Consider the following 20,697-nt stretch of genomic DNA (forward strand, 5'->3'; position numbering starts at 1 on the left):
ATATGATCAACTTATATTAGTCTGGTTATGATGTCTTGCAATATCACACAATCGGGTTAGTTAAAAATACTTTTTCAGATGTCAAAATGCCCACCCCTGAACCATATTACCATGCACCTCAAGTTTACTTGCTTTTTGGAGAAAAGGGTAAATTCTGCAGTAAAATGGGCCTCGGTAACTGATTACTGGTTTTTTCATATATATCTTAACCACTCACTGCTGTAGCAGCTCTCATTCATGTAACGGAATCCCTCATAAACACTGTATGACCCTTCCTAGGATTCTCAAGAAATTATTTGTTTTCATAATTTCTTCAGAACAAGGTTTCTGTAAGGCAAACCATGCTCTCCATTAGTGAAGCTTTGACTGGAAGCCAAAGGCCACTTCAAGTCACTAAATATTTAGCCAATTAATGAGTATAAATTTCTAGGAAAATTGGCCATTCTGATCAACTTCGTTGATGCATATCAGGAGCAAGAGATAGGGGTAGGAGAGAGAAGAGAAATTACAGTAGATACATATTTTTGCTTTCTAGTCCACTTCTTTCATACAAACTACTAAAACTTAATTGCAACAGAATAGAGGCTGTACACGTAAGAAAAAAATTAGCTGACTCTTATATACATTCATAGACATCCCCCTTTGGATAACCACTACACTGTAAATTAAAAAAAAAAAAAAAAAGGGAAAGAAAAAAGAAAAAATTGGTGACAATTTATAATGGCTGCAAAAAACTGAAGTATGTCTGTTGCTCCAGATGTCATAAAACTCTCTATACCTAGCAACACTTATAACATTGAGTTTACCAAAAATGGCTGAAGAGCAGATATAGTTTGCATTTTCTATACAACAGGCTATAAAACATCACTTATCACAGTCCAGAAAGCACATATAGATGTGTTTTTATATAAACATATGTAATAACATATTAAGCGTGCATGAAAATTTCCCAATGATTGCATCTATGCCCTCTTGTTTTTGTTTCTTTGTTTTTTGTTGGTTTTTGATTTTTTTGTGGAAATGTGCCTTATATTCCATGTTTTTGTTTTTGAAAATAAGGCCTCCATACTATTTTCCTCACAACCATAAAAGGGCTTTTTGAAAGTACTTCTATGCCAGTCTTCAGAAAAGCCAGCACTTGGATTCAAATGCAAGTTTCCAATCACTGCTTCACTGCACCAGACGGTAAACTCGTTATGTTTGCTTGTTGAGTCACCATATATAATGACAGTCTTCTCTGACAATAAGACTAATTTACTTCTAGCACTTTGGCTAAATCCAGAATCATAGGTAGCTTCTTTTTTTTTCGTATTTTTCCTGTTTTGTTTTATTTATTTATTTATTTGTTTTGTTTCATATTGTGCCTTGATGTTGTAGTAATACTCCTTGCTTTATGAATGCGTGGTGTCATCATTGTCTTTCAGAAATGTTCCAGCAACATAAAGACAGGCAGAGTAAATGAAAACACTGTGGATGTTAGGGAATTTATCAGCTCCTGTTTCTGAAAAACATGAGCATAAGATGCTTGTTTTTAAAAACAGTCTTTCCTTTCTGATTGCATTCCCTGTCTTTTTTGTTTGTTTTGTATGTGCTTCATAGAAAGTAAAGTAAGTAAGTTTGTATTATGTCTCAGATAAAATGAAGACTACTTCTATACAAGCGTTCTTTTAGATGTTGAGATCAGACATAGTACTCCTTATCCTTATTTTTCTTGTTTTTATTGGAGCTTTTAGCACTGTTGGGCTGCTTCTCCTTGATCACAGCCCCATTGGATTGTGCTGAGTTACTGATGTAGTTTCGGCTCTCATCGACGTGATAGGATCCTTCGTCTCGGTTCCTGTACTTGTACATGGCATACAGGAGAATGAGGATGCACAGTGCTGCCGCAGCCACGATACCAACTACCATGCCTGTTGTGCTGCTGGATTCACGGATCACCTCAGACGAGCCAGGGTACTCCCTTCCTCCTCCTGCCCTCGTAGGATTTGCTGTAGGTAGATAATGAAATAAGGGAGAGGTTATTACGGAGCTTGCACAGAGGAGTTACTCTTATCTACCCACTACGGATGTGCATCTTGCATATCACACTCGTGAGGTCAGGCCTGTCTATCAAAGCACGTCGCTCTAATGGTCCTAAAACATTCATGTTTGCCACTTGTTCCGTTTTCACGTCTGCTAGGGTAAGCAAACAGGCTTTTAAATGAGAAAAAGGAGAGCACGGAAAATTGCATTTTCACCTTCGAAAGTATCATTTGTCCAACTGTCATTACAAAGCAAAGAATGCCTAAATAACCTGCAATAACAGGTGTACCACAATTTGAATGCCAGGACACTGATTCGGGGAGGAAAGGAACGTTCTTGCTCCAATTTGACAACAGCAAGAGTTATTTTGTATGCTCAGGTAATGTAAAGCCATAGTATTTATTGAGACAGGAGTGATAATAAGATGAGTAAACAGGGTGAGGGTGGGGGGGGAAACAAATTGTCCCTTATACCAAATGCTAAACAGCCAGTAAGTTTGCTACAAATACTATATCCTCAGTTCTTTAGTCCTCCTTCGACAAGCCTGTCAATTTCTCCTCTACTCCTGATGATTTTTGCTTTTCTCAAATTAATTATATATACTTCTTTTTGTTTTGCAGTCCTACGCAACTCTACCATATCTTTTCTAATTCATGGATTCCTTCAGTAGGGCTATGCCCTTGATCAATTTTGCATTCAACATCTTTTATTTCCGCTTTTCTTCGTTAATGCCAATACTAGTCATTCCTTCAAGCAACAATTTATTCAGAGAAAAAGAAAGAAAGAAAGAAAGAAAGAAAGAAAAAGACCCTTCCAAATTATACTAAGCAAGGGCTCAGCTTTCCAAGAACTCACTTAGGACAGATTCTGTTTTACTCAGTTATGATATGAACTGAACTGACCCAAGCCTTAAGACTATAAAATTTTATTGATAAGGACTGCTGTGTTGTGTGAAACATTTTATCTCCTGACATGGCCATGAAGAGTAAAACAGAGTAAGAAATTCCGTGAGGAACTTCCAGGTCAAATGCTGGCAGCACACATAGTGCTTATAGAGCCATAACCTACTCCCTCTGCTGCAGGTATGTGTACAGAATCTCCTCCAGCAGGGATAGGAGAGATGGACCTTCTTATTTAACTTAGTGTCTTGGACAAAAATAAAGTGTTGGAACCCGTGCAATATTCCTATGATTATATCTGCATTTCCAAAATCCTAGAGGGTGTCTGTGCTCAGCATTCCCAGTCTGGCTGAGCTCAGGAGCAAGAAAGAGCAGTGCATGAACCCTAGGTTTCCCTCTGAGCAGTGCAGAGCACTACCATTGTTAAGCATCCAAGATGGCTCACAAAAACTGCCTTTTAAAGCATTAGGCATGGCTGAAAATTCTCTCGGTATAATATAAATGCTAACTGGGAGTATTATGAAATACTAGGATTAGCCTACATGCTTGAGGTGAGCTTTGTCAGGCCTCACCTACAAGCAGCATTTTAGAGAAATGTATTAATTGTTGGCAAACCTGTAGTTCAAGGTGCATGAAAGCATCCAGTGCCCCACAGTCACCTTTTTGTACTGTAAAGGACATGATGGGAAGGCAATGATTTTAAGGACCCATAATTAAAGGCAATGCCACACAAACCATAAAACCTGGTCAGATAATTGTAGAAAGTTTGGACAAACACAACGAAAAGCAGCCAGCAGACATCCACAATTGGTCAATGAATAATAAAACACAACAGCTGGGGAACCAAAAAGGACTTAGCTCCCTCACCACCTTGAAATTACTCATGATTTATTCATCGGTGATTTGTGTTCTTAGAGTTAAAGCACCACTTCTTGGCACTTACCCACATAGGTTTAAAGAACGTGGCATTTTATTTGGCTGAAAGATCAGAGGCATCACCGTAACACTCAAAAAAAACTGTCATTCATGTCAAATAGTATTTTAACCTTATATATTTTTCCCTGAAAGTTCTTAGCTGTTAGAAGTTGGTACAATTGGTCTATTCTACCACTACTCAAAATATCGTGAAATTTCACTTCAGAAGCCTCTTTTATTTTATTTTTTTAAGGTAGATGCTACCTAACTAGGAAATGGAATCTGTCTCAAAGTAGTCAATGACTATATTATATCTCGTTTCTTCATCGTAGCTATTGTAGAAAATGGAAATTCTTTTATGCATAAGGTGTCATTTATTGTTTTACAAGACACAGTGTACTGTTGCAGAATAAAGACTCCGGAGGATTTCTATAGTCAGAGAAAATGAGACAAAGTATTATCTTACTGTATGGGAATTCCAGAAATTAATTTCTGTCTGAGAAGTAATTGAAGCTACTGAATAAACTCTTTCAAGACAAAAGTCTTCTCTTTCTCTTTAAAATACAGACATCTGGGCCAAATGCTGACAACTAACTTTACTACTAATGTCCACTGAATCACACTTCGCTGCTTGCTTACGGGAAAACATTCTTTTAATAACTGAGTTGGCCTGAGATGCACATAAGCAGTATTTTTCAACATTACCTAAACTCTTGTCTTTCACCTGATGGCATCCTTTTTTTGTAAGAACATTTTCACAGTTATCTCATATATCCCATCTGTCTGAGGAAGATTCCACTGCTACCTCAATGTTATTAAATGTGCAACATTTTCAATGCACCTGTTTGGTAAGTTTGATACATTCGTTTGGTCTTTTGCGAAAAGAACAGTTCAGCAAGGGTTCCTTGCAAGGTTTCCTTCCAGAAAAACTTCCTGGTTTTTCTGTTATTTAACTTAAAACATGCCTTTAACCTAGCACGGCCTCCCAGGACACATGAAGAATAAGAAAATAAGAGGACATCTTTACAAAGCATATGGGTTTGTGAGTGACCATTTCAGGTATTTAATGCTCATGGAAACACATGCTATAAGCAAGTAGCACCTCATTCTCAGATGTAAGCTCTGGACAAAGGTCAGCCTATGTTTTGTCTGAAAAACCCACAAATAAACAAATCCACATGTTGTAACATCACTGAATCTGCTGCCTTTCACTGATTTGACAAAGACTGGGGTGCTCAAGGGATATCATACCCCTACTCACATCTCGCCTGCCAGCAGGAACAACAGACGATCTCAAGGGACAGACAGTGGCCAGTGTAAGACTGTAGAAATCCAAACTCTTTGAAAAACACCTAATGCAACTTTCTTTCCCAGCATCTTTGCAGCCGAAGCAGACAGAGCCACTGGCTCCTAGTCCAGCAGTGAAGCGGTGTCTGTGGGTGACCCTGGCTGCTACGCTGAAGGTAACTGCAGTCTCTGCTGGTGTCTGCAGCACCTGAAAGACACTAACTTCATCCCAGCTGAAGTTTCAGATTGCAGATGAGAAGCTAAATACCTTGGAGGCTAATCAAAATGCCCAATAATAAGAATCAAACACAACACCTGAAGCTATCTATACTAAGTTGAGGATGGTTCAGTGAGGAACAAGAGAAGATCATAAAGACTGTGATTATGCTCAGACCATACCATAACAGTGATAGGAAATAACTTGTCGCATAATGATCCATTCTTAAACCAACTGCTCTGACACTTGTTTAGAAGTCTTCCTTTTAACAGTGTTGACCAGACCTTCTGGATTGCCTCTAGAGACTGATTTTTTAAAATAAACTCTTCTACCACATAGGAAGAACTTTGCATGAAATAACAGCAATTGACCACAGCTCTGCACTGTGTAATAATGGAGTAGAAAGTTATTATTCTTGACTGTACTTCTAAGTGGCTTAAAATCTAACAGGGAAAAATCTGACTATTTTCAGTGCCCAGTTTTCATTAATACTGTGAAAAGAAAATTGGAACTGTAGGCTCCCATGGTGTTCGAGAATTGAAATTAGCAGACTTCAAATCAAAACAAAACAAAACAAAAAAAACCAAAAAGACCCCAAACCTGTTTTCTTTACATTTATGCTTTCCCACAAACTGTGAATAGGAAATTAGCCACAAGACAAGAATGCTTAACTACTACATTTGCAATGAGACATGAAGGCAATTATTTACAAGACACGTATTAATTTTCACTCGGTGTGCTGTCATTGTAGACCTGCTTGTGGTCAACTTTCTGTAGCGTTGTTGGATTCTGGTGAGCTGGGTTTTGAGCTCACTGCAATTTCAGTGTGTTGCATTACAAAGAATATGTCTGAAATCAAACACATCTCAGAGCTTCCTCTGCCGATCTGACGGATTAGGCGGAGCCCAACTTAAAAAAAAAAAAAAAAAAAAAAAAAAAAAGACAACAGGGTAAAGTTCCGCCATGATCTTGTGCAAGAGGCTGAACTCAACCTCACGCTGGCTCTGAATGCAAGGGTATTGCAGCCTGCTCCTGCCCAGCTTCGACTGGCTCCTGAAGGGAGGCAGGGATGGGCTCCCTTGGGGTTGTTCAGCTGTGGCTGTGCTGTCATGGGAGGGAAGGGGTAGGAGACAATTCCACATGTGGCCACTATAGCTTAGTGACAACTGCCACCTGGCTTTTAAAAAAGAGAGGGGAACAATAACGGGACACGAGCGTGGTCTTGTGGACCTGCTGCCCCCCATGATGTCTGTCCTCGCAATGAGCAGTTAATGCATCTTCTCTTGCTCAGCTCTATATCCAAAGGCACAACCCAGTCCACCTGACAGAGTCCCCACAACACGAGCTGCACAGCTGTGCACACACATCAAGGCGTTTGGACACTGAGATGACAATGCAGCAACCGGTGGGAGCAGAGGCTGCGCCCTGCACCTGTGTGTGCCTGAACACCCTACACACGTGTGTGGGGAAGGTGTGAGACCAAGAGCAGCGGCTTGTTTATGAGCTGCACTCACCATCTCAGACTCACACCATTACTCTTAAAAAACAAACAAACAAAAAATCCCCCAAAAAAACCTGTCTGATGCTTTCCAGGCTTGAGGGAATAAGGCAACAACCTATCCATTTCAAATGCGTTTTTGAGAAAATTATTAGAGTATCTGTTCTACTAGGCCTTTGTGTACAAATCTAGATTCTCTACTTCCTATAAACAGAAATCTTGAGGGTTCTCAGAGGGAAAGATATAATGCATTAAAATGGCCCTAAAGTGACATTAACTAACGTAGCTGGTGCTCAAAGTAGCCTAATAGCAAAACATCATCCTTAGCTAAAAGCAGTTGCTGTTTTACTAGACAGCTAAACATTCCTTCTTTGCGCAGAATAACTTATTCATTTTCAGATGTGATGATTTGCCTGATATTGACTTCAAATCATTTTCTAAAGTCCTACTGACTCCTTTAGACTCTAGGTTTGGCAGGAAATATTTTTCTAGGTGGTTGAAAGGTGGGAGGGTTATTTTCTGAATCTTCCTTGTGTATCACAGTAAGTCTCAAGGGAGACAGATTAGTTGGTACCATGGTTGCAATTTACAGAGCATGCCAAAAAAATGGATTTTCTCAGTCAATATGCTTCACGAAGCTGAGGGGAATATTTCAAACAGTATCTTACAGGCTTTAAAATATAAACCAAAATATCACTTAATGTTTTTAGCAGCCTCTTCACCTCTGTGCTCTGAGTCGTTTTATTAATATGCTTTAACATTTTCAGTTGTATCACTCCTCTTTCACTACTCCTCCCGTTGCAATATGTATTCTCTCTTCTTTCACCAGATCAGCTGTCAATCCTGCCTCTCCCCACTCCTACATTTGTTATTCACCTTTGCATCTCTGTTTCCTTCTTTTCTACATGAAGTAATTTATCCTGTTTTTGTGCGTGTTCTGGGGAAGTTTCAGTAATTTATTACCTTGCTTCAGAAATTTTGACTGATCAGCAGTCAGTGGGCGGTCTAGTTCTCAAATTGAAGCATTCCTGAATGGACAAAAAAACCAAATCCTTTTGCAAATCAGATAAGAAAGATAAAAAATATATAATACTGTTAACATGTTTTTGAGATAGAGCAAATCATGGGGAACCAATTCAGACAGATAAATCAGTGTCTGTTGTACAGTTAGTTGCCTGTGGCTCTAGCCATCTGAAGAATAAGATTAACATGAGAGTTACTGCAAGGAAAGGGCAGATGCACCTCAAACCCATGTTTTTGGTGGCAGCTGTTAGTTCGGCTTCACTCTAAGAAAATCCCGCAGCGTCAGCAGCAGAAATATTTAGGCTCCGGCGAACTCTGTGGAAGCTTTGCCACTATGCTTAGCAGGACCAAGGCTTCATTGCTTGCTGTTTTATCTTCCTTTACAGCACAGAGATAAAAAACAGACCCCAACCTGCCTAAACTAAGAACCAGTTTTCTGCAAGGGAGCACTAAAATCAGTTGCAAAGGGAGGGGGATCTGGTGCCTTGGCCTGCAGAGCAAGGAACTACTCTTGGTCATGAAATGAGCTTGCGGTACAGGTGCCCATGTCCATCTTTGCAGCTGTCAGTGATTTCACACTGAACAGCTGCAACTATGACAAGAAATATATCTGTGTCTCACATATTATATATATTTAGCTTGAATGAGGGAGCTGAAAGCACACTGCATGCAGCTTACCCTGAAGTCGACTATCATCAAGTCAGATCCGTTACTAACAAAGTTCATAACATACCTGGGAAGAGAAGGGCCCAGGCTTTCAAGACATCTGCAATATATGTGCACATATTTTGGAAACCTGACTGCTGCAAATATCAAGTTAAACTCACTAACAAGAGGCTCAGATACAGCTACACTTGTTTAGCCTGAATCTTGCTACTGCCAAGGCCTCATATGCTTCTCTGGGCGTCCCGAGAGAAAGGTAACTGGGCCACAGGATTGATAACAACACTTTGTAGGCTTTTTTTCCCTTGTTCTCTCATAATAATATTAAAAATTTAAAAATATTAGTAAGACCACCTTACTTATCTTTGCTTCTCTTATCATATTTTATGAAACAACATAGTTTTCTCTGATTAGAACACACACAAAAAAGTTTGAGCTATCTATAAATCTTTGTCTTATGTCTGAATCATTCTCATGTTCTCACTGCTTCCATCTTTCCTTTCATTTATCCCTTTTCAGTAACTAAATGATATGCTCACAATATGGACTACAGCTTGATCTACTGTTTAAATCAGCTTAAATGTAAACTTTTAAAGTCCAAAATCTAGACTACCACCCTCAACCTCAGGAAAAGATAAGGTTTGGAGACCCACAGGCCAGCACAGAATGTCAATCCCAGAGAACAAGGTTTCAGTCAGGTCTTTATAGAGTTACAATGAGCCTACAGTTAGACCATCTCAGCTAGATGCAACCTCATTACAGGGTACTTTTGCCCTGAGTTTTCCCCGCTTCTATTTATGAGCAACATCCTTAGAGAATAACTAGTTCTCAAACTTGTCAGCATTCCCCTGCCACTTTGCAGAATGTCAAATAAATGACTAGTCACACACTGAATAATGAAAAAAAAATCCGAAGTTTCCACAGAGGTTTAAATTAAGCATTAGCAAGCAGCTGAAAGCTAGAAATAACAACCCTACTACTAGGTATGCAAGAGACAAGGAAAATTCATACTGCACTGATTGCAAGGAAACACAATTTAAAAAGTTATCTTCTTAGTCTGGCAGACAGGTAATGCAGCACCACGACCTACCAGCCCTCTCTTACCATGGCAGTTAGTTGATAAACTGCAGCTGGCATACGCCAGTTGCTCCCCAACATCCCATTAATTAATTTAATTTATCAGGTACTTGCAAACAGTTAGCTGAAAGCACAATGGTTTGCTCCCCTGCTTGAATGCAGAAAAAACAACCTTCAAAAACACACAGGAAAGATGGTGCCCCAAATTGGAAAGATCTCCACTGATGCTCAAGAAACCTTTAACTTGCACAGTTAACGTATGACAACAAGACTCAACTCAATCATATACTGGTGTTCAAAAAAAGGAGCAAGAAAGATAAACTGCAAGGTTTATCTATTGAATTATACATAGAAAAAAATTCTTCATGGTAGTTCTAAAATTAAATAAAATAAACAGAAGTTATTTTGCATATTTTAGATATATTATCTGTCTACAAAGTATTTAGAAGAAAGGCTACTTCTTTATGAGCACTGGGCAATGTGCCCACTTCTGTTGAATTACTGTTTATAATATGACTAAATTTACTCAAACTAGAAATGCTGCTCCACCATCTGGTTTCATTTATGCTATAGAGATGTCTAACTCCAAATAATTCAAGCGGTCACAGTGATACTCATGATCACTTCATAAAGTCCTCTGAACAAGTACTACCTTTTCATGTTGTCTGCATATGCCTGAAGTACGAGATGGAGCTTCAGGTACTCCCAGACAAATAATAATCCTGCTGTTCACAGCATGAACGTTCATCATTCATACCCTTTAGAGAAGGGTGAGAACGCTCAACATTAACAAGAATGAGTGAGATATTAGGCACAGTTAGCTACCAACAGCAGCTTTGTCCTAAAAAGCGCTTTAAAAAATGAACTTAAAAATAATCTTGGACACAAATCCCATATATCACTTGATCTAATATAAGTGGCGCTGTGCAAAGGAGATATGAGAGGGTGCACACCCTCTCATACCACCACCAGAATTACTTGAGTCTCCAAGCTATTGAAAAATAATTTGTTAGACTAAAAGAAAGCAGCTCCCAGCATTGGGAATGCTGGAAAACACTTAGGACTGTAATTACGACTAGCTGTAATTCTACTCAGTGTCCCCATGATTCAGTAAAATGGCTGTCCAAGAGTAGAGATCAGTGTTGATACTGTTGATCAGCCATCACTGTTTAACCTCATTTTCTTAGATAATTTAAGGAAAAAATACTTTTCCCTGTTCATTTATGTATGGACCTGGTAAGTGCAAATCCCTTCAAACTAACATTTAGAAAGCTTATAAATAAAGCATAATTTTCACTATGTAGTAGCCCATACAGACACATCCATATGCATTTCTGCTGAGCATTTAACAAGGCAAGCCAGTGATCTTTCTCATACTGGAAACCCCAACTGAACTACAGGCTAATTGGACTGAGGCGCAAATACTCCCTTTATGTCTTGAGCCATAAAGACCACAGCTGCCATGTGAACCAACTGTAATTTCATTTTTGTTTCAGCTCCTTTCACAATGCCCTGCCTGAATGGTGCTGAACAGCACACTTGCACTGATGCAGAAGTTATAGGAATCACTTTGCCTATTGCTGAAACATCCTTATTTTTGCAGCAATTGCAGCAGGAATGCATCACAACAGTCTGTGATGGGAAAATTTCTAGTAGGGAGCATATATTGTTTGCGGTCCATATTTCAGGTCTGCAGAGGTGGGTATATATGCAGGAAACAACTGAGGTAAAACCTAGACTATCTGTTTATCAGCCAAAGCCTTCGCCAGAATACATTCACAAAGATCAGCCCATCAGCCCATGGGCTATCTTATTACACATCCTTGCATCAAAACATGGACAAAACTCCAAAACCTTAATCCTATTCCTCTCTCAGAATCAGCACTAAGAAAGGGTATCTAATGCTACCAATTGGTATAGATTAGTGAACTAATATCAAAGGGGAAATTTCCCCATAGGATAAGTTAGGAAGCTAGAAATGAGTAGCCACATTTTGATGGCCACAGAAGTGGCTGGCCAATGGCTAACAAAAAAAAGACCAGAGCAGTGTAACTGGAACATATACGCTGTGAAGCACAAACGCTCACTGAAACTCAGCAGAAATCCAAGCTCTGTGACGAGCTCAGAGAGGGGAAGCACAGCGCTCCTAATACGCAGAGGGGCAATTTGTCCGCTCCCAGTCTCAGAGCTCATCAAGTAAAACCAGGAGACCACCCCAGGTCTCCCTTTTTTGGATAGGGTTTCACTAACATTTTTCTTAACTTGTCTGCAAAATGAATAGGCTTTAGTATTTCTTCTATGACATGAAGCTGAGGAAAAAAGTGTTATTAGTGTTGTTATTAGATTTACAGTAAGAGAAGGGACTGTGGGGAGACTGTGAAAACAAAATTGTTGCTTTACCATATAAAGAATAATGCAAACAATGCAAACAAAATATGTAGACTAAATTTTGCATGCTAATAAATTTGTTATGACTTCACCCAATTATGACACATTTAGCAGTTTGTATACCACAATGAAATCTGCAATTATAATTTTTGTGACTTTATGTTCCAGACAAGTTGATGGGTTTGCTGCTTAGCAGCTTGTATCTGTTCTAAATTTTATGTCCCCTCTGAAATTTGTTGCAAATCACATATTTCCATTTATCATTTAGAAGACGAGTGCACAGAAAGCAAAGCTGGTGGTGACAGACCATGCTAGCATGCTAGCTACTACAAACTGCAACATATTTTTTTAGAAAAGAAGCCTCGTTTCAAGCAAAAATCTGGTTAATGAATAATATCTAGCTAATTGGTTGTCTTCCTACTTAATGCAAAGTTTGCTATAATCAAAGTGTTTGTAGAACAGGCTCTCATCTGAGCTGAGAACTTTGGTTAAAAATAGGCACATTATAGGCAGTCATTATTTAAATGTACTCGTAATGTCAATGAACTTTGGCTGGGCTTTGGCCCTCTGTAAAATGTATTCTTGCTACTGATTTGTAAAAATTCTTGAGGGGGAAAAGCTGAACTGAGCTGCAGGCAGCATTTAAGCAGAGGGAGGTGTCCTTCTGCACCTCCTACCCCAAATTAAAGGAAAGGAATCCTGAATTGGTCACTGTCAACAATATTATGTTTTTCTCCCTTAAGTTCCAGCCTGTTAAGAGCAGCTCAAGTCAACATGGAGGGCGGGCTGCAGTGTCACACAGATGCAGTAGCGCTTTGCTGCCACTGGACTATTTATGGAGAGAGCTTGTTAATAAGACTATGTGAATAAGACTTAAAAGAAGTTTCCAGCGGGGCAGATACACTTAGGAACTATGATTTCACCAAGTCCTTCGGTTCATGCTGTTTCAAATATGAGAAAAGGACAAGACCAATGAAGACAGAGGCAAAGTAATAATTTTTAAGAGTTGCAGAGTGGGAGGACAAGTGACATTTTGATGTGGAGAATGACAGATAAAACAATCTAGACAACTGGGCTTATGGAGAACATTACTCCTGTGCCAATTGATACCTTCTTCTAAAAGCAGTAGCAGTTGGGATGCAAGCAATAAAGCAATAAAATCATTCTCAAATAAACAAAAATGAGAACTGTAGCTGCATCATGAATGAGAAGCTAAAGCCAGAAAACTAAGTAGGAGGGTCTAAAGCAAATGGCAAGCCCTTGCAGGAAGACTAACATTCACATATTCCCCTCTGGGCCACAGTTTGGTTAGAGATGCTAATTTGTCAGAAAGCTTCATTTCAGCCCTCCTGTTCCTCCACCCACCAGCTGAAGGACTGCAGGGCTCCAAGACCACTAGACAGAGCTGCAAGTAAAAGTAACCTCAGAGAAGTATTAGTCTAAAATATTTTCATCTTAGAGCAAGTGCATTTCTAATACAACGACTGCAAGAGTGGGCTTAGGGAATTTTTTTAGTCCTAGGCAACAAAAATGTAACTAATGCAACAAACAAAATGTTTATACATATCTACTGAACAGAACCATCTGATTTAAATAAAGGAAGGAAGCAGCTGCCACGGATGAGCTCAGAGCCACGTGAGCCAGTGTACTGACTCATACTTAACAAGACACTCCACCTGAACTCCAGAATTTGAAACTAAGTAGGGCGTAACAAAAAAAAATATATTTTTCAAATTATCATATCAATGAACTCTCAATTCAGTTCTCAACTCTCAAATATCTTGTTTATCTAGCACTTTTGCAAGTGAAAGACCTGCCCGAGAGCAGTAAAAATGTGCAACTTGGATGTGTCTGCTGCTGCTCAGTTTTAAGGCTGGTAATTCCATCTCTTGGTGTTTTGAAAAACACTCGGAAACCTTTACTTTGGATAGGACAAGAACCTAACTTCAGAGGATTCTCATCTAACCTTTACACGCTCAACCTATTGGTTCATAGAAGGTAACTAATGCTACCCTGCAGTCCATCAAAGATGAGGACAACTTACAACGTTCTCTGCCCTCATTTAAGTTTAATCAAATGATTTTTGCATGTGAGCTTTAGGTTACGCAACTTCCAAAAGGAACTGCATTTAGCTTGTGCTGTGGCTATGCAGGCACGTGCGGTCTGCATTTAGGTGCTGTAATAAACAAAGATGCCTCTTACTTATGTTTTCATAACATAACATACAGGCCCATCTCAAATTTGTTTTAATTAACATACAGGCCGCCCATCTCAAATTTGCTTTCTACTTAAACTAAATGCATTAATGCATGACAAATTTATCTTAATTCTTCTTTTACCATTCATAATACTGCAAGTACCAAAGACTGCCATATTTCATAAGCAACTGATAATAAGCGTACCACTGAATAAAACAGAATTCAAGTGTGTATGAAAAGCTGAGGTAAATACAACGCCATAAATTGCCTCTCAAAAAAGGGTAGAAGCTAATCCGTGCCAACAATGAAAGCAGGAATAATTCTTTGGACATCTGGCCTTTTTTTTGTAAAGGTTTATAGAGAAAAAAATTTATTGTAGGAGCTATTCTGAAGTCTTGCCCTCCTTTCGATTTTTAGAAAAGGTATGTAGTATTTAATCTGGTATTAATGTAAGTGGGAAATTAGAAAAATGAGGACCAATTTCCCATTATTCTACAGAAGTAGGAAGGAGAAGGTCAAAACACCACTTTTCTGGTTCCTTAGGAAATAACAAATTGTCAAAAATTCTCATTTGTAATCAGAACATACATTCTGAAGAGTTTGCGGTTTGGAAAAATGCCATAAAACAATTCAAAATTTCAGGCTGCTCTTTTTACATTGTCAGATTTTTAGCATCTTCATAGTATTCATAACATCATAAACAATAATTCAAATAAACTCTGCTTCTACTCCTGACATAAGATAATATTTGAACTACACTTCTATCTTATTTTGGTGAAATGCTTAAGGCTGCTGCACCATCTTTTTCCTAAATCAAATCATCCCTTCTCTATCACCACAAAACAGCTATAGAGGCCCCAGGATGTCCTCTTGAGGGTCCTCTTGCACTTCCTTGTGATGCTGCTCACACCACAAGTAGCAACAAATGTGATATGCACAGATGTCTCTGAGAAAGGATCAGGCGCAGCAAACTCTGTGAAGGCCCCAGCTCAACTTCTCCCTGGACCATCCCTCCAGATTCTTAGGCAACTGGAGCATGCAATATGAAAGAAAAGGAAGTAATAAAAAAGTTGACTAACCTAACCCACCTGAGCTCGGCTCACAGGGATCAATGTCCTCATCGTCACTGGGACATTCAGCCGAGGCCACCAGGATGTCATCTGTGGTCTGCAAAGAAAACAAATGCCAGATAAATCCATTTTGATTAATCTAACAGGTTGTTAAGATTCTCACTGACATTTCTTTGATTGCTAGGCCTAGAGCATTCCAGACTTAATAACAATAACACTCTCTAACTCTGAATTAATGGTACTTTGCTTTTCAATTCACACTTCTTTTTTTTTTTTTTTTTTAAATGTGTTATAGACCCAAAGCAGGCCTTTAAACACCCCTTTTTTTTTTGTAATAAGAACAGAAGATAGAAGGATAGAATATTTATACTGAGGCTGTTGACCTCCCCTCTTTTTTCTCCAACATCTCAACTACGATATTGCCTGAAAACACTGGAGATGTTAAGAATCCAAATCAAAATACTGAATGTCTGTAGATGATAAAACCATCGGAAAGGGAGCGATGACTTTCTTGCTCTCTTAAATGTAGAAAAAAAAAGCAAAAAAAAAAGCATTTGACTCCTTAAGTTAAATGCTTAATGTTAAGGAACAGTCAAGGAAAGCAAACAATAACTTAAATATAAACATATGCCATGTTAAAAAATAATAGAATATTTTATCGTCTTAAGTAAAGTACTGCTTGAGTTCTGCGTTCAGCTCAGATAGATTCTCAGAACATCTGTCCAAAATTAACCCGGAGAGCTCTTCATCCACAGAAAACAAGAAAATCAAGACAAAGGAGACAAATACAGGGGGATATATAAAAGGGTAAATATATGTAGATACATATATATATATATAACAGGGGTATATAAAACACTGAATGGATCCAGCTGGATAGAAGAGGGGAGAGCGGTGGATGTCATCTATCTCAGCTTCACCAAGGCTTTTGACACCGTTCCTCACAACATCCCCCTGGGCAAGCTCCAGAAGTGTGGGATAGATGAGTGCACAGTGAGGTGGATTAGGAACTGGCTGGACGGCAAAGCTCAGAGGGTGGTGATCAGCGTTGCAGACTCTAGTTGGAGGCCTGTAATTAGCGGTGTCCCCCAGGGGTCAGTCCTTGGTCCAGTCCTGTTCAATTTATTCATCAATGACCTGGATGAAGGCACAGGGTGCTCCCTCAGCAAGTTTGCTGATTATACCAAACTGGGAGGAGTAGCTGATACCCCAGAGGGCTGCGCTGCCATCCAGAGGGACCTGGACAGACTGGACAACTGGGCGGTGAAAAACCTCATGCAATTCAACAAGGCCAAGTGCAAGGTCCTGCGTCTGGGGAGAAATTACCCCAGACACCAGTACAGGCTGGGGACTGACCTTCTGGAGAGCAGCTCTGCAGAGAGGGACCCGGGTGTCATGGTCGACGACAAGTTGACCATGAGGCAGCAGTGTGCCCTCGTGGCCAAGAAGGCCAATGGGATCCTGGGCTGCATTAAGAAGAGCGTCTCCAGCAGGTCAAGGCAGGTGATCCTGCCCCTCTACTCAGCCCTGGTGAGGCCACATCCGGAGTATTGTGTCCAGTTCTGGGCTCCACAGTACAAGAGGGATGTGGAGCTGCTGGAGAGAGTCCAGCGCAGGGCTACAAGGATGACCAGGGGCCTGGAACATCTGCCCTATGAGGAGAGGCTGAGGGAGCTGGGCCTGTTCAGCCTGGAGAAGAGAAGGCTGAGAGGGGATCTAATCAGTGTCTATAAGTACCTCAAGGGAGGGAGTGAGGAGGATGGTGCTGGCCTCTTTTCAGTGGTGGCCACTGACAGAACTAGAGGTAATGGCCACAAACTGAAGCACCAAAAGTTCTGCATGAACTTAAGGAAAAATTCTTTAACAGTGAGGGTGACAGAGCACTGGAACAGGCTGCCCAGAGAGGTTGTGGAGTCTCCTTCTCTGGAGATCTTCAAAACCCGTGTGGATGCAGTCCTGTGCCACATGCTCTAGGTGACCCTGCGTGTGCAGGGGGGTTGGACTAGATGACCTCTAGAGGTCCCTTCCAACCTCAAGCATTCTATGATTCTATGATTGCTATATAAAGAGATACCAGGAATTCCTATCTTGCTTTTCTTACAGTGTGAGAACAAGAAGATACGGAATGAAATAACACAGGCAGTCAATCCAAATCTGATAAAACAAAATACCTTCTACTCAAGCCACCTCTGAGAACAGTCATTTAGAAATGTAATAAGAACATTCACTGTTATTAGGGGAAATAACAGCAGGGTAATATAAACTGTCATGCTTCTGGTCATTTCTCAAGAAAATACTAATGAGTTTAGGAAGCAGGTTTTCCTATGGGCAAGACATTCCACCCTTTCACCTAAGCAAACTTCCTTTCACCTCAGGGTAGGAAACTTGTAGAGCGAGTAAGAGACTGAAGTGAGATACTGAAAAAAGTGGCTAAAGATATTGTCGGCAAAAAGCCATTCATGTGTTTCTATATGATACCTATGCTAACCAGAAATCATCTCAGTAAACGTAAAATACTACAGTTAAACGCTTTGCATGAGTCTAAGAAAGGGACAAAAGATACAAAATTTTCTCTTGTTATTTAAAGTGTGAACATGTAACAATTTCATTTCTGCTAGCCAGAGTGTTATAAATGCTATTTAGCTTTATTCTTCCATCTGAAGTTTTAGAGCAAAGCATATGACAGTAAGAGGCTTTTCTTTGTCATCCTGTAAGAATATTAATAAATGTATTCTTTCAGCACTTCTGTGAGACAGGAAAGCGATACACGAAACATTCATTAATATGTGGAGCACAACAAAGACAAGTCTATTATCATAGCATCATATTTTACAGATAGAAGATTGAGGCATAACAGAATGAAGTAACTTGCTGAAGGTAACCAAAAAGGACATAGATGACAGCTATGTTATGTCACAGTTGCATGCCATAGTAATAACATCACCTTTTGTCTGAGAAAATTTATAGTAGGGAAATACTAGGTGAATCTATAAGCCTAGCAAAGTAAGGTGACAAATTTGGAATAAGGCGACAATCAAAAAAAATGTTCTAGTTGCCTAGCCTTTCTGCTGTGCACAAAAAGAGAAATATAACTAAAGACAGCTGTAAATATCCTGTTGAATTTCTGTTGTCCATTTCCCCCTCCCCTCCAAAAAATATAACCTAAGACCTTCGTTCCTTCTTGGAAAAATCACCTAATTCTTTTTCTTTTCTAAAATATAAAGAAAAATAATCAACCAAGAAACCAACCAAAAAAGCTTGCACAGAAGTGAACTCTGTACTTTAAAATACACACAAGTATTTTAAAAAGTATCATGCATCTTCCAAACAGTTTCAGCTTCGCCAGTAAAATCTCAGTGTGATATATATATTTCCCTCTATCCATAATACTGCGGGAGACACTATACACATATGAGCTGAAGCTGCAATACTCCATATTTAAGAATTGATCATTGACAAATGTACACAAATATTATCAGAGCAACATATGCCTATATAATATGCATGAAATGGTTTCTATAGCATCTACTGCTCTCAGAGGAATTTTGCTTAAGGATGCTTTGGTACATGCATGGATGTGTAAGCCCCCGACCCTTGTAACTTGACCTGATCAAGACAAAATATTCAAATAGAATTACAGAATTATTGAGGTGTCTTTGGTTATTCTTGATATAGAATAGCATGGTCAGATTTCAGTTTAAGTAACTAAAGTTAGCTTGATTTAGTTACTCTTTCTATGGTTTGCACTGCAGTGAAAAATCACCAGAAAAAAAAAAAAGACGCTATGGAAAATTCATGTATTTTAAGTATCTTAAAAATATGAAAGATAATTTGCTCAGTTACTTACAAGTGGGAGGATCAAAACTGTCATTACAAAGTGACACTAATTCTAATCTTATCTGCAGAAAGAGAATGCACTCTGCTAAAAGAACAAAGGTGCGTTCCTGACTGATAACAGTGCATGCATATAATGGGTAAAGAAATGAATAGTACCTTAAATAAAGGTGAATATAGCATGTCAGGAGAGATCTTATTACTGTTTCTGAGTATTAAAGGAAATATCGTGTGTTTCAAAGTCAATACCAGATGTAAAACTGATTGTGTTGCAAGCAATAAATCAAATATCAGTACTGGAATAAGAAGAGAAGGGATAAGATGATAGGGATTTTTTTCTTCTTCTTCATAAAATACTTCTAGCTTAAATATCAATTAACAGATGTATCACAACCTCCCTCTATTCTCCCATTTCACCTAAAGCCAAACAGCTCTTTCCTGCTGCTCCTACACTTTTATCAGAATGAAAACAGATCAGAAAATCAAGTGGGAGCTTCCAAGTTAGAAATGAAAGCCATCAGACTTCTTAACATATTTTAAAATGGGACTATGAATTAACTGAAACACTAGAGAACATAAAGAACTCTATATATTAATTTATGCATACTAAGGAAATAGTCCTGGCCTTTCTCCAGAAGAGTTTTGACAGATTTACCTGAGCAGCAAGCAGGATTTAGACTCTGCTCAGGGTCTCATGCAGCCAAGGGGTATACGTAAATAATGTGAGATAGACTAACATGTTTTACTTGCTACACATTATCTTTTTTACATGCTTTGGATTTGGATGGTAAGATTTGAAGTAAATCAGTTCTCCTAAGTGAACTGCAATTGTTGCTAGCTCTATGGCTAATTTACAGGACACTGCTCTGAGCATTCTCACTAATCAAGTATCTAAAAGTCAGTGGAAAATCCCTTATTTACAGCAAGTGTCTAATAGGATAACATCCGAGCTGGTATCATCATAAACCAAGATTGGATTAGAATGTCTCATGGGTGAACTGTTCAAATTCATTTAAGAAGTGATACTCTAGTTGTAGGAGATTAACAAAATAGCAGGTGCGCAGCCTGGAAGGCCAGGCAGAATTTCCTTTGATTTTTCTCTTCCTTTCTTTGTGCATTTTCAGATCTTTGCAGATTTAGACTACTGATATAGCCATATGATTTAAAAATGCAGTCCACCGTAATACATGACTTCTTAAAAAGTTGGACAGCTGCTAGCATTTCAAAAAAAGGTGGATAGAAAAGCTTAGAACTATTGAGCCAATATAAAGCAATGAATAAAAAAATATATACAGTGAAAGCGGATGTCACTACATAACAGTCTTTGGCACTTACCCATACGTGTGACCATTATAAGAACAAGAGCCCTAACTATGAGGCAGCTCTGTTTGCAAAAACAAGGACTTCAGGGTCTGGCCCTCGGCCAACAGAGACTTTAAATATTCCCAATCTGTCACTCCGCTTCAGCAAGGAAGCCAGGACTACTTCAACAAAGCTCTTGGCCAGGTGGAAAGAAATGACGCTCTAGTCATGGCTTAAATACAGCCACAGCCTGTAGCGGGGAACCAGCATCAAGCTGCCACAAAAGCTACACACACATGGGTCC

General features: G+C 39.2%; 1 protein-coding gene across 30 annotated transcripts in view; it reads right to left on the reverse strand.

Moving 5' to 3' along the window:
• Window positions 1-338: 338 nt before the first annotated feature.
• Window positions 339-20,697, reverse strand: part of NRXN1 (neurexin 1) — a 601,940-nt gene continuing 581,581 nt past the window's right edge. For 19 of the 30 annotated variants that reach the window (XM_088532145.1, XM_088532137.1, XM_088532139.1 and 16 more), the window contains 2 exons: window positions 15,267-15,354; window positions 339-1,988 (listed from right to left, as the gene is read on the reverse strand). In XM_088532145.1, the coding sequence (XP_088388271.1) occupies window positions 1,681-1,988; window positions 15,267-15,354 (396 nt within the window). In that variant the 3' untranslated portion in view covers window positions 339-1,680. The remainder of the gene's footprint in view (window positions 1,989-15,266; window positions 15,355-20,697) is intronic. The other 11 variants (XM_088532146.1, XM_088532143.1, XM_088532144.1 and 8 more) reach the window with 1 other exon arrangement.

This window comes from Tinamus guttatus, unplaced genomic scaffold (genome assembly GCF_059628265.1).
Source record: "Tinamus guttatus ecotype Peru unplaced genomic scaffold, ASM5962826v1 Tinamus_guttatus_pri_ptg000456l, whole genome shotgun sequence".
Taxonomy (NCBI): Eukaryota; Metazoa; Chordata; class Aves; order Tinamiformes; family Tinamidae; genus Tinamus; species Tinamus guttatus.